An 11,301-nucleotide genomic window follows, 5' to 3' on the forward strand; every position below is an offset into this window, starting at 1 on the left:
TATTTTCTTCTCTTTTTTCTATTTTTTTAAATCTTTCTTTCTTTTTTTCCCTCTTTTCTTTTATTTAATTTGTTTTTTTTCATATATATATATATATAATTTCTAATTACCAAGGGCCTGATAACGAAAATGGAGAACCTCCAAAAGCTTGTAATGAAATGCTTCAATGACAACAAAGTTGACAAATTTCGACGACCAAAGACTTGGATCAGATTGGCTTTGTGTAGCAGTTGAACAACTAGAGGATCAAACAACTTTGATACCAAATGGAATGAACAAAGTTCGTTCTTCAAGTTAAATATGCTAGAAGACTTGGAATATGCAAATCTCCATTGAGGATACAAGAATATATAAAATGTATGAATGAGAATATGTTACAAATGAGAGTGAAGGCATGCTTATATACCCTAGGTAGGTGCCTCTTCATGGAAGGTCATGCCCCATTTAGACATGCCTCTTTAATACTAATTTCTAATTAACTAATCATTATCATTATTATTTATATTTATATTATTTATATATATTTTATTCATAACAATAAACCATTGAAATATTCTAACCATATATATATATATATATTGAAATATTTTACTAATGTGGACATTGAAATATTTATTTATGACACACAATGAAATATTTTTTTTATTATCAATATTCTTTAAATTTCATGTGCCAACTCCATATTTAGTATTCAAGGAACTACACACCTACTCATCCATGGGTAGAAAGGACCTATTAGTGGAATAAGAAATCCTTCTCTCTCACACATGAAGTTCACACATGGCATTTCAAAAATATTGATAATAATAAAAAAATATTTCAATGTAAAAAATAGCCCCTGGGTGGTAGATTGCTTGGCAAAACATGTAAATGTATTATGTAAAATATTATGACATCCTTGGTTCTATCCCCTCGATTAATTCACGTTCATGTTAGGGGAAAGCGTGGTGCACCTAGTGTTTATAATGATAGCAGATAAAATCAATCCCATGTTACATGAGTATGAGGCCAGCCTAGTTGTTGTTTTCACTAGTCATAGCAAAAAAGAGAAAAAGTTGATGTAAAATGATTTTGCATAATGTAGAGATTGAGCTATTCATTTATCACTAATATTGATTTTTTTTGTTATTAATATATTTTTTAAATGCTATGTGACAACTCCATATTGAGAATGGAATGAATTACACATCTCCCTCATACTAGGCTGTAGAAAGTGTCTTTCAATACAATGATTATTACCAATTACAATAATAATCTCTCCTCACTGTTCCTCATTTATAAGTGGAAGTAAGGCTGTCATAGTCAATCTTGATCATTCAATGAGGGGTTAGTTGACATAGTCAACCTAGATTCTTTCCCACTATACTTAATAAAATGAAAATGACTACAATTTACGAAAATGATTTTTCAATAATAATAATAATAAAATCTAATTTTAAGGTCATGCCCTACCTACACCAAATTGATGTATAAAATCCCTTTATTAGTAGAACAAGGGAGCTCTCTCGCCCTCTCTTACCCCCCATGCAAAAATATGATTGCTTAATCTATGCCCTATATACATAAGTGACACACTCACACATAAGTGGTATGCTTACACACATAAGCAATACCTACACACATAAACGACACACTTGCACACCTAATCAACAAACCTACATAATTAACACACTCACACTTAAGCCACACAATGACACTTACACACTCATAAATATACATGACACATTCATATCTAACACCCACACACATAAGGGATGCACTCCTAAACATAATTGATGCATTCATAAACTTAAGTTATACACTCATATATAAATGACAAAATCTTGGAGATTTGAAATGTATTATGCTACCCTGATATACTAAACTCTTGATAAAAAGTCAACACCTCTATCTAACACAAAGCACTATAAAATGAAAAGATAAAAATACTGAAAACTAGAATGCTAAGAATGAGATATTTTGAGTTGTGAAAAAAACATTTAATTTCTTAAGATCCTTAGGCTTACATACAAATCAAAATTAAATATATGATACAACTCATGACAAAGACAACAACATAAAGAAAATAAGTGATGACAAAAAAAAATAAATGAACACAAACCAGATGCAAAAATGTTTAGAAAGATGTCAAAATGGGCACAAAAGTAGTACAAAAATGACAAAATATGGAAAACAAAATTAAATACAAATAAGACAAATAGAAACACAAGTTATTAAAAAAGACACGAGACACCACAATAAGATGCCAAAAGACTTTTAAGACACAAACGACTAATATTGTTCCTCACGTTATTTTGGAGGTTTCTTCTGCCATCTTCACCGGAGGTTTCTTCTGCCACATCCACCATCCATTCTCTAGGTAAACTCGTGTGGGTCCCACATAAACATGGTGGACTTTGATCCACAGACGCGATGCTTGCCTCGGATGCCCAATGGCTACCTTACGGTACTAAATGAACCCCTCAACGGGTGAAAAAACTCTCGTTGTACCATGGTTAAGATATGGAATTATTTTATTTGACAGAAAACTGAAAAAATATTAATAAAATTATTTTATTTGATTTTATTTGTAATGTCGTTTGTTCAACCATTTCCTAGGGTGCCCTTTCGGGCCTCGACAAAATATAACGAATATAAAAATACGGAAAATCAACATCAACTAATGTTACATCAATTAGTGTTCACATGTTGATGAGAAGGATGTACGAAAACAGTGCCTTGTTGTTGCCTCCTAGAGCGAAAGTGAAATTTGAACGCAAAGTAGAAGCCTGGGGATTTGGAAAATCCGAATTATTGCTAAACAGCAAATTACACCACATCATATATAAACGAAATTTCGGTCGCTAAAAGGTTGGGCATTCTGTTAAACAGCCATTATTGTACTTCAAATGTCACACAGGTCAAGCGTTCGAATCTCGCGACGACCATGGTAGTCCACCCTGCAACGGCAAACTACATAAATTAAAATTAAAATTAAACGAATTCAGAAATCAATCTTAATGATTTCCAAGTGAGTTGGTTTATATTTAATGATGATCCAACCGTTAGGGACTTGTAATTTAAATATTATAATGCGTTGAAAAATGGAAGTACCACCAGGGACTGTAACTCGAGCATTTTCACGGTGAAAGTTTTCCCTGCAATGTGGATTTAAATATATTCAGCTTTGTAAACCTCGAAAACTTAACTTCCAACGGCTATACTATTGGAGGGTTGAACAATTTAAACCTTCTTCTGCCGAGAATCCCGAAACTCGCCTTGGAACTGTATAGGAGAGTGGGCCTAATGGAAAATCACGGTTAAGTGGTACAGATGAATGGTCTCTAGTGCAAATTCATGGATTTGACGGTGCTTTGAGGTAAATATTTGATTTTCTTGCTTCTTTTGCTAGATCTTAAGCTGTTTTTCATCTATATTTACTAGGCTTTAGCAAGAGCTAGTAAAATCTGTGCGTGTGCATCTTTTACCATGAAGAAATTCGTGTACGGCAAGTTGTATTACTGATTATCGAAAGAGCTGCTGGAATTTCGTTAAATATTTTGATTTCTTTGACAGAGCACAAGTTCAAGGAGCAGGATTTGCTCTTTCGGAGGCCAGGAATTGATTTCATACATCAACAGGCATGTTCTTTCTTAGTTGTAGCTACTCATTGCACGAACTTTCGGGAAAGGTTTTCTTGATGATTTTTTGAAAAACGTAAGCTTCAGCGCGCTCTCCACTGTTATTGAGTTAAAGATTCGAGATTGCCAGCTTCTTTAAATCTGCTGATCTTTTTGACTTTTTTAATCCTCTGTTATACTTGAAATTTCTTTTTCGAGGTTTATGAATTCAAGAACTTTTTTTTATAAAGACCGCTCTGTTCTGGAATGGATCTTTTAGAGGAAGCGGCGTTGTAACATTTCAGCTTACAAATCTTCATGTCGAGGTTATACTAATCTTTTTTTGTTTTCAAAATCATGGATAGACGGCATCTTACAATGGTTGCTGGGAAAGCAAGGACTCCAGTGAAAGTTCAGAACGATCCCCCGCTCCCTTTAATGGAGGTTCCAAAGAATGTGCCTTTGTCAACTAAAAACCAATCATCTGTTAATAAATCTCTGCAGAAGTCCAAAATGCGAGCTAGCGAGTACTCTTCTCGTGTTAAGCGGTCTTTGATTGGATACTTCCCAAGGGTTAACCAGGTACAACCTCAGGTGGCATCTGATTGTAATTCTACTAAGTACGATGTGAATGATTTAGAACAGCTTCTGAACGAGTTGCAGGCGAGAGAGGCAGAGCTACAGAGGGAGCTCATTGATTATAAAGTGCTGAAGGAAAGGGCGAACAGAGTATCCGAGCTTGAAAAAGAGCTTGACATGAAGAATGTTCAAGCTGAGGCTTTGATCAAAAGAATTAACTTGATGGAATCAGAGAAAAATCAAATGTATGAAGAAATTGCAAGGGTTTCAATCTTAAAAGGAGAACTTGAGGCTGCAAATTCGCAGATCGAAGACCTTAAGCGAAAGCAACATTGTTCAAGGACAGAAAATGAAATTCATGAGCTGGAAACTGAATTAATGGAATTGCGTCAAAGGAACTCAGAACTGCAACAGCAGAAGAGCGAAATGTCAAGAAAGCTTGCGACAGCCGAATCACAAGTTGTTGCTCTTAGTAGCATCGCTGAGGTAAGTCACAAGAACTTTTACTCGGATCTCTCCTAGTAGGGTCTCCTGTAAATTCACTTCTTTTCATGCTGAGACATTATTTTCAAATATTCAAGTAGAAGCCCCTATAATTTCTCTGCTTTTCATACTGGTGCATTATTTTCACATCTTCGAGTAGAATTGCTGCTAATTTTTTTTCTCTTATTCACAAAATAAATTTTACTGTCATCAATAAATCAACTGTAGATAGTGTTACAGAGTAGTCATTTGTGAAATGAGTGGGCAGAACAGATAAAAGTATGTGCTTAGTTTTAGGAGGTTACAAGTGGAAATCTGATAGGTAGAATATGTACACCTCCATAAACTTAAATTTTGAGATGAAAGATGCTGTGATGAATATGTTAAATAGATCTCGTCTTAGGAACAAAAGCTCTCATACAATTTGATATCTAACTAAACTGTGATCTTAAAATTGAATTATTATTATGGAGAAGAAAGTCCACTAATCAAATGAAAGTATACTGATTACCTCTCGTTTGTTAGCTGATTATTAATATTAAGGAAAACCACCAAACAAAAGGAAATATACTGATAAGGGTAAGACCAATTTTTTTCCTTGTATCTGATAGTGTACAAGATCTCGTGGTTATTAATTCAAACCGTTTGTTACAATTGACTTCAGTGAATTATGATGCTCTGGAACAAAAAACATTGTCATTTACGGATGGCCTTCTCTCAAGTCTACGTAGATGTAAATCTAAAATCTGTACAAAATTCTGTGCGAGGTTTGTGCAGAGTGATCTGGTTTCAAAGGCTGAGACAGCGGTATCTTTTTTAAGACATACAAATGAAGATCTTCGCCATCAAGTTGAAGGCTTGCAGACAAACCGATTTAGCGACATTGAAGAACTTGCTCACTTGCGTTGGATTAATGCAAGTTTGCGCCAGGAGCTTAATTTATCCAAACTGCCATGTGGTAAAAGATCGGCAGAAGATTTAAATGAAAGTTTGAGTCCAAAATCACAGCATATTGCAAAACAGCCTATACTGGAATGCGCTATGCCAATACAGGGAAGAAGGTGGGAAGATTATGACACGGAGGGTATATCTTCTCATTCATCTAGTGGATCTGAAGCTGGGGAGTCTGATAGTTCATTCTTTGAAAATTTTCCAGGCTTACTTGGTTTCTCAAAAAGGTCTATACTGACTGGTAAGTCAAGAAAATCAAAGAAACATAGAGAAGAGTGGTCCTTTTTACAAAACGAGGATCTTTTAGATAGGGGCATTGAGAACAGTCATTCTGGCAATTGCAGTCCAAGGCATAGCCATTGTTGCAGTGACTCAGAGGAGTCTTGGCAAAATGTGAAGCAGCAGAGCAAAACAGATACTGTTGAAATGGCGGCGTCTAAACTAAAACACATGGAAAATGGAAACACAGCTAAAGTTTCTGTTTTTTATAGTAAAGATCCATGGCCCGCAAAGTCTCATAGGCTTGAAGAGTCAAACAAGTCTCTTTGCAAAAAGGTTAACAATACACTAGAGCTATCAAATGATATGCATGTTTCTTTTGTACCTGTGTCCAAGACAACGCCCCGAGAACTAGATGGCATTGCCAAGTGCTCTTCATTCAAGGACAAGCAAAATATATTTCTTCAGAAGGAAGAGCAAACAAAGGTGGAAAGGCAAGTAACAGTCACCAAGAGCTCTGAGGTGACTAAATTGACACCTGCAGAAGTTAGGAAAAGAGCATCAAGAATACCAAAGCCTCCTCCCAAACCTTCATCAGGTTCTGCTGCAACCAACCGGCCAGCAAATGGTCCAAGGAGTATGCCACCACTACCACCCCCACCTCCACCCCCACCTCCACCCCCACCTCCCCCAAATGCAGGGATCAAAGGTGCACCGCCAGCTCCCCCAGCTCCTCCTCCGAAGCAATTAATGTCTGGAACAAGAGTAATGCAGAGAGCTCCAGAAGTAGCTGAGCTTTACCACTCACTCATGAAACGACAGGGGAAAAAAGATCCTTCTGGAGGTGGACCTGTTGATGCTCCAGATGCGGCAAATGTCCGAAGTAACATGATTGGAGAAATTGAAAACCGCTCATCCCATTTATTGGCTGTACGTATTTTTATGTTTGGTATCTACTTTATTGTGTTGATTATGCAAAACAGACACTGTGATCCATGGAATACTTCTGGTTGCTCACTATGTGAAAATAAATATCATCTTTTTTTTTGGGAGGGAGGGAGGGGGCCTTAAAACTGATCTCTTTTTCCTTTGGTGTAAAACGGGGCTTTGTAGATCAAGACAGATGTGGAAACTCAAGGCGATTTTGTTCGATCCTTGATAAAGGAAGTTCGGGCTGCAGTATATATAAACATTGAAGATGTTGTAGCATTTGTTAAGTGGCTTGACGACGAGTTATCTTATCTGGTCAGATATCCATCAACCTTGACAAGCTTACTTCAAATTTGAAAATTTCTACTTCTAGTATGAAACATTGCCAGTGGCTATAATATCTGCATTTCTTTTATGTTGACTGAGAACTAGGGTTCTGTAAATATAATTTTCATTGTTCTAGAGTTGAAGTTCTGTAGAATTCAAACTATTTTATTGGTTGATAAATTAAAATTCCAGGTAAGGTGATCGCCTTGTCACCATAAAGTTACAACATCTTTAGCCTTTAGTCCTGGCTTTGCCATGCAGGGTTAGTCGGGTATAGACTCTCCGTGGCACAAACACAAACACATACTGCCTTCACTATCTCAGACCGTTAACTACAAGCGGCACAACTGCTTTTAGAAACATTTATGACATAATACTTATTACTAGCATAAATCCATGTTAATCCCCATACACACACACATATATATATATATATATATATATAATCCCTCTCAGATCTCGCATAGCCAAAGTTCTGTAGAATTCGAACTATTTTATTGGTTGTTAAATTAGAATTCCCTGAAAGGTGATCTCTTTGTTACCATATAAGCTTACCAACACATTTAGCCTTTAGCCCTGGTTTTCCCTGCAAGGTTTGTCAGGTATATACTCTAGGTCATTTCAGAGGCACAAACACATACTGCCTACTTATCTCAGACCGGTAACTAAAAGCGGCGGCACCACTGCGTTATTTGGCAATCTAAAACGTAATATTCTAGTTTTTCTGTTTATACTGCACTGTTTGAAGAAACATTTCTAAGAACTATTAGGTGCTGAGAAATAAGGAGTATAGATGTAACTAGGGTTTTTCAGCCCTCTCATATCTTAATAGATCGGGGTTTATATGAATCTATCCCAATTTTTATAAGTCCCCCCTTTCTAAATGCACACGAGTTATTGTTGATATGCTGAGATTTATTATTATTGCACACAAAGGCACATCTCCCCACACCCTGGCTGTAGAGATGCTCGCTTTTCTCGGCACAATTAGTTTGCTCGTGTCCTGAGCATTGCTTATATATTTAATTCAGTTGGTATCCCTTCCACAATTTTTTGTAAGCATGTGGTAGTCGAGTGGATATTTCTACGTTTCTCACACTTTACCATTTGGTCTTCACAGCTTTAAATGAGCAACTTTCAGTTTCAAGAGTCTTCATTTTTCTGTAGAGAGAAGGCATGATCACTGCATTTTGCTTGTTTTATCTCCTGTTCTTCAAGTAAAGAATTACGCACACTTGTACATGCAGGTTGATGAAAGAGCAGTATTGAAGCATTTTGACTGGCCAGAGAGAAAAGCTGATGCTTTAAGAGAAGCTGCATGTGGATACTGCGATTTGAAGAAATTAGAAACTGAAGTTTCAGCATATGAAGCTGATCCTAATCAGACATGTGATGCTGCTTTTAAAAGGATGCTAGCTTTACTGGAGAAGTAAGAATGAAGAACATCATGATTTCATATTCCGTATTATGTTAGAGTAGAGCTGAAACAATGACCGACATATTTTAGAACTTGGCCGCAAGCCTAATTGTCCATTCTTTAGGGCATTTGTTGTCTTTCCTTTCTGCGTATATAAAACATTACCAACCTTATAATCTGTCAATTTTGGTCCAACCGACCAAACAGACTGGTGTCCACTAATATAATATCAATCAATGTTTCTTTCATTTTGAAATTTATGCTTCCCCTGCTTAAGTTCAGCAAGCCACCTAGTGCTTCCTCTAGTCGACTAAAGCTTGACAAAGCATTTCTTTATTGGGACAAAACCGGTTAATGTCTTCTTTCTTGTTTTGGCAGATTGGAGCGTAGAGTCGAAAACTTCGTACAAATGAGAGATATGGCAATGGCACGCTACAGAGAATTTCAGATACCCTGCGACTGGATGCTTGACACTGGAATCATCGGCAAGGTACTAACTAAACGTGTGGAACGAAACTTGTGAATGTTTGCCTGTCCACTGCTCCAAACAAAAGGAATATATGTCAACATTTTTGTAATTTATAAAAGTTTTCTTAAGACTCCAGTTGCTTAGTTTATCGAAAGGGGGACTTGTGATTCAATTGTGGTACCAAGGTTCTTGAAAGCTTATTTCTGTAGTTTCGACAGTTCTCTGCTTCAGGAATCGATCATGGTGGGGACCACAAAAATGGTTGCATCTTCTGTTTACTTGCATAATCTTTATTTGAAACGACACGTATACAAACATTTTAAGCAACAGTTTGTAAGAGTAAGAGGTTATTGCAACTCCCTGCAGGCTAATATGGTCATCACTTTGGTAGTGTTTCGAATTTGTCTAAATATTTGCTGTTTTCTATCTATTTCAATTGACCTGGTCAGAGAAAGCACATTGGAATAAGATGAAATTTTGCACAGGGAGGTCTAGTGTTACAATAACAAGGGGGAAGATTCAGAAGCTGATTACAACAATCCACACATTCATTTTCTCCCTGGATGGCATAGATTCTAGTAATTGGGAACTCAAGAAGATTGTGTGCTAAAGCTGCTCCCTACCTGTTGCTTAGGATCACATTTCAGGATTTTCCAGTGCATGGCACAACTTAAAATGAGCGCAAACTACTCCCTGTATGCACTTACCGAAGTTTTATATGCAGTGGACAATCCTGGTGTTACAGATTCTATTGCGTAACCCACTTTAACATGTAAAGAACTCCAAGATATTTTTAACTTTGCCCCTCTGCCTTGAAAGTGGAATGAATTTATTATCTAGCTAAGGGGGTAACTCCATCAATCTAAATGCCCAGCTCTTTAGATCGATCTGGTCCCCATTTCTGTATTGGCACTGCAGAATAAAAACTACATAGACATTCATGTTTTACACGTGAATCTATGGCTATGATTTTGACTTCCACTTGCTGACATGACATTCTTCCGAAATCTCATCATGAATGATTCTTATAAACTTGTCATCATTTTTAAGAATGGTGAAACCTTGCCATGTTGCAGCTGCTTCTGGTAGGCAGGAATCTTACTCGCAAAATTTGTCTTTCGAATATGCTGTCTAGCATTAAATTGTGATCTTTTGAAGCTGTTGTTTTTTGCAACTTTGAGGACTTCAGGGAGCAACTCTTATCAGTGAATTTTTTGTGCTTCTTGCATCTTGGTTTAGCTGACACATGTATTTTAAGCAGATAAAATTTGCTTCAGTTAAGCTGGCAAGAATATACATGAAAAGAGTAGCTGTAGAAGTTGAGTCGATGGGAGACTCTGAGAGGGAGGTTACACGGGAATTCCTAATGTTCCAGGGAGTCCGATTCGCCTTCCGAGTTCACCAGGTTAGACTCCATTCATCACTTATGATTTGTTAGTTGAGCAGTGAGCACTAGCACATTTATTGCTAATTTATTTTTATAAATGGATCTATGCTCACAGTTCGCAGGAGGCTTCGACTCAGAAAGCATGTCTGTATTTAAGCATTTCAAGAACCTTGCCGAGACGTGCTACAGGAAATTCGACGAACAATGATTGTGGATGCAGGTTTACCAGCTTGTTAGACTTGCAATGTGCCAGGGCTGGATTCTTTCTCATATCGCCGTTGTGGAATTTGATAGTGTTTATTATATTAACGCCACTTCTGCACCTTTAGAGGAAGTACAACACGTGCCAATCACTGGACGCAATATTTTCCATTTCTTTGTGTATAAGCTGGTTAGACAAAGCAACGTTCATCGGCCTGCTGCGTTCTCATGATATGATAAATGTCCCGTACAATTCGGTGTTTATTTATAAAGCCAGTGGTAAAAATACCACTTCCGCACTTTCAAGCCCCTCGTGTCAATCATTTAATATCATGTTTTCGTTCTTCATCAAAGAAATGTCTGAAATAATTTTCATCCACCTTTGTGTTACAAACGGTTTAACCAGATCTTTGAAGCAAAACGAAAATGAGAAGGGTGAACCTTTTCGTTGAGAAATTGCACGCTCTACTGCTAGCCAATATGATCGCTGTAAACAGTTTTTACCCCAATCTTCGAGACAAAATGAATGACTGTTTACCCAAATCTTCGAAACAAAACGAATGTCATTAAATATAGCATGACTGCGAGAATGGTGAACGTTTTATCTGAAGGATTGCTTCATTTATTTACTTAACCACACTAGAGGGCAAAATTTATACTGATTGGCAATGTGGTTGTTCTAAATAATGTATGATCAATATTTAAGGGTTTCATGAAATAACAATGTATCGTGAACATG

General features: G+C 36.8%; 1 protein-coding gene across 2 annotated transcripts; it reads left to right on the forward strand.

Moving 5' to 3' along the window:
- The first annotated feature begins 3,081 nt into the window (after positions 1 to 3,081).
- Positions 3,082 to 10,870, forward strand: LOC149162697 (protein CHUP1, chloroplastic-like). 2 transcript variants are annotated; one of them, XM_089437348.1, is made up of 9 exons: positions 3,082 to 3,358; positions 3,556 to 3,620; positions 3,965 to 4,664; positions 5,439 to 6,761; positions 6,945 to 7,076; positions 8,336 to 8,517; positions 8,884 to 8,995; positions 10,236 to 10,379; positions 10,477 to 10,870. In XM_089437348.1, exons 3-9 carry the CDS (start codon positions 3,978 to 3,980, stop codon positions 10,567 to 10,569), a joined length of 2,673 nt encoding a protein of 890 aa, XP_089293474.1. In that variant the 5' UTR covers positions 3,082 to 3,358; positions 3,556 to 3,620; positions 3,965 to 3,977; the 3' UTR covers positions 10,570 to 10,870. The 2 variants fall into 2 exon arrangements, with proteins under 2 accessions (XP_089293474.1, XP_089293473.1); XM_089437347.1 differs by having other exon boundaries at positions 3,085 to 3,358; positions 3,556 to 3,696.
- The last annotated feature ends 431 nt before the right edge of the window (positions 10,871 to 11,301 follow it).

This window comes from Pinus tabuliformis, chromosome 5_2 (assembly GCF_031772625.1).
Source record: "Pinus tabuliformis cultivar Carrire ecotype Pingquan chromosome 5_2, CPIR1, whole genome shotgun sequence".
NCBI classification, from domain to species: domain Eukaryota; kingdom Viridiplantae; phylum Streptophyta; class Pinopsida; order Pinales; family Pinaceae; genus Pinus; species Pinus tabuliformis.

Excerpts from the sequence above, each read along its gene's own strand:
- LOC149162697 (XM_089437348.1), top strand. The coding sequence starts at position 3,978 with ATGGTTGCTGGGAAAGCAAGGACTCCAGTGAAAGTTCAGAACGATCCC. Across the intron at positions 7,077-8,335 it reads ACGACGAGTTATCTTATCTG|GTTGATGAAAGAGCAGTATT; the intron begins GTCAGATATCCA and ends TTGTACATGCAG. Across the intron at positions 8,518-8,883 it reads ATGCTAGCTTTACTGGAGAA|ATTGGAGCGTAGAGTCGAAA; the intron begins GTAAGAATGAAG and ends TTGTTTTGGCAG.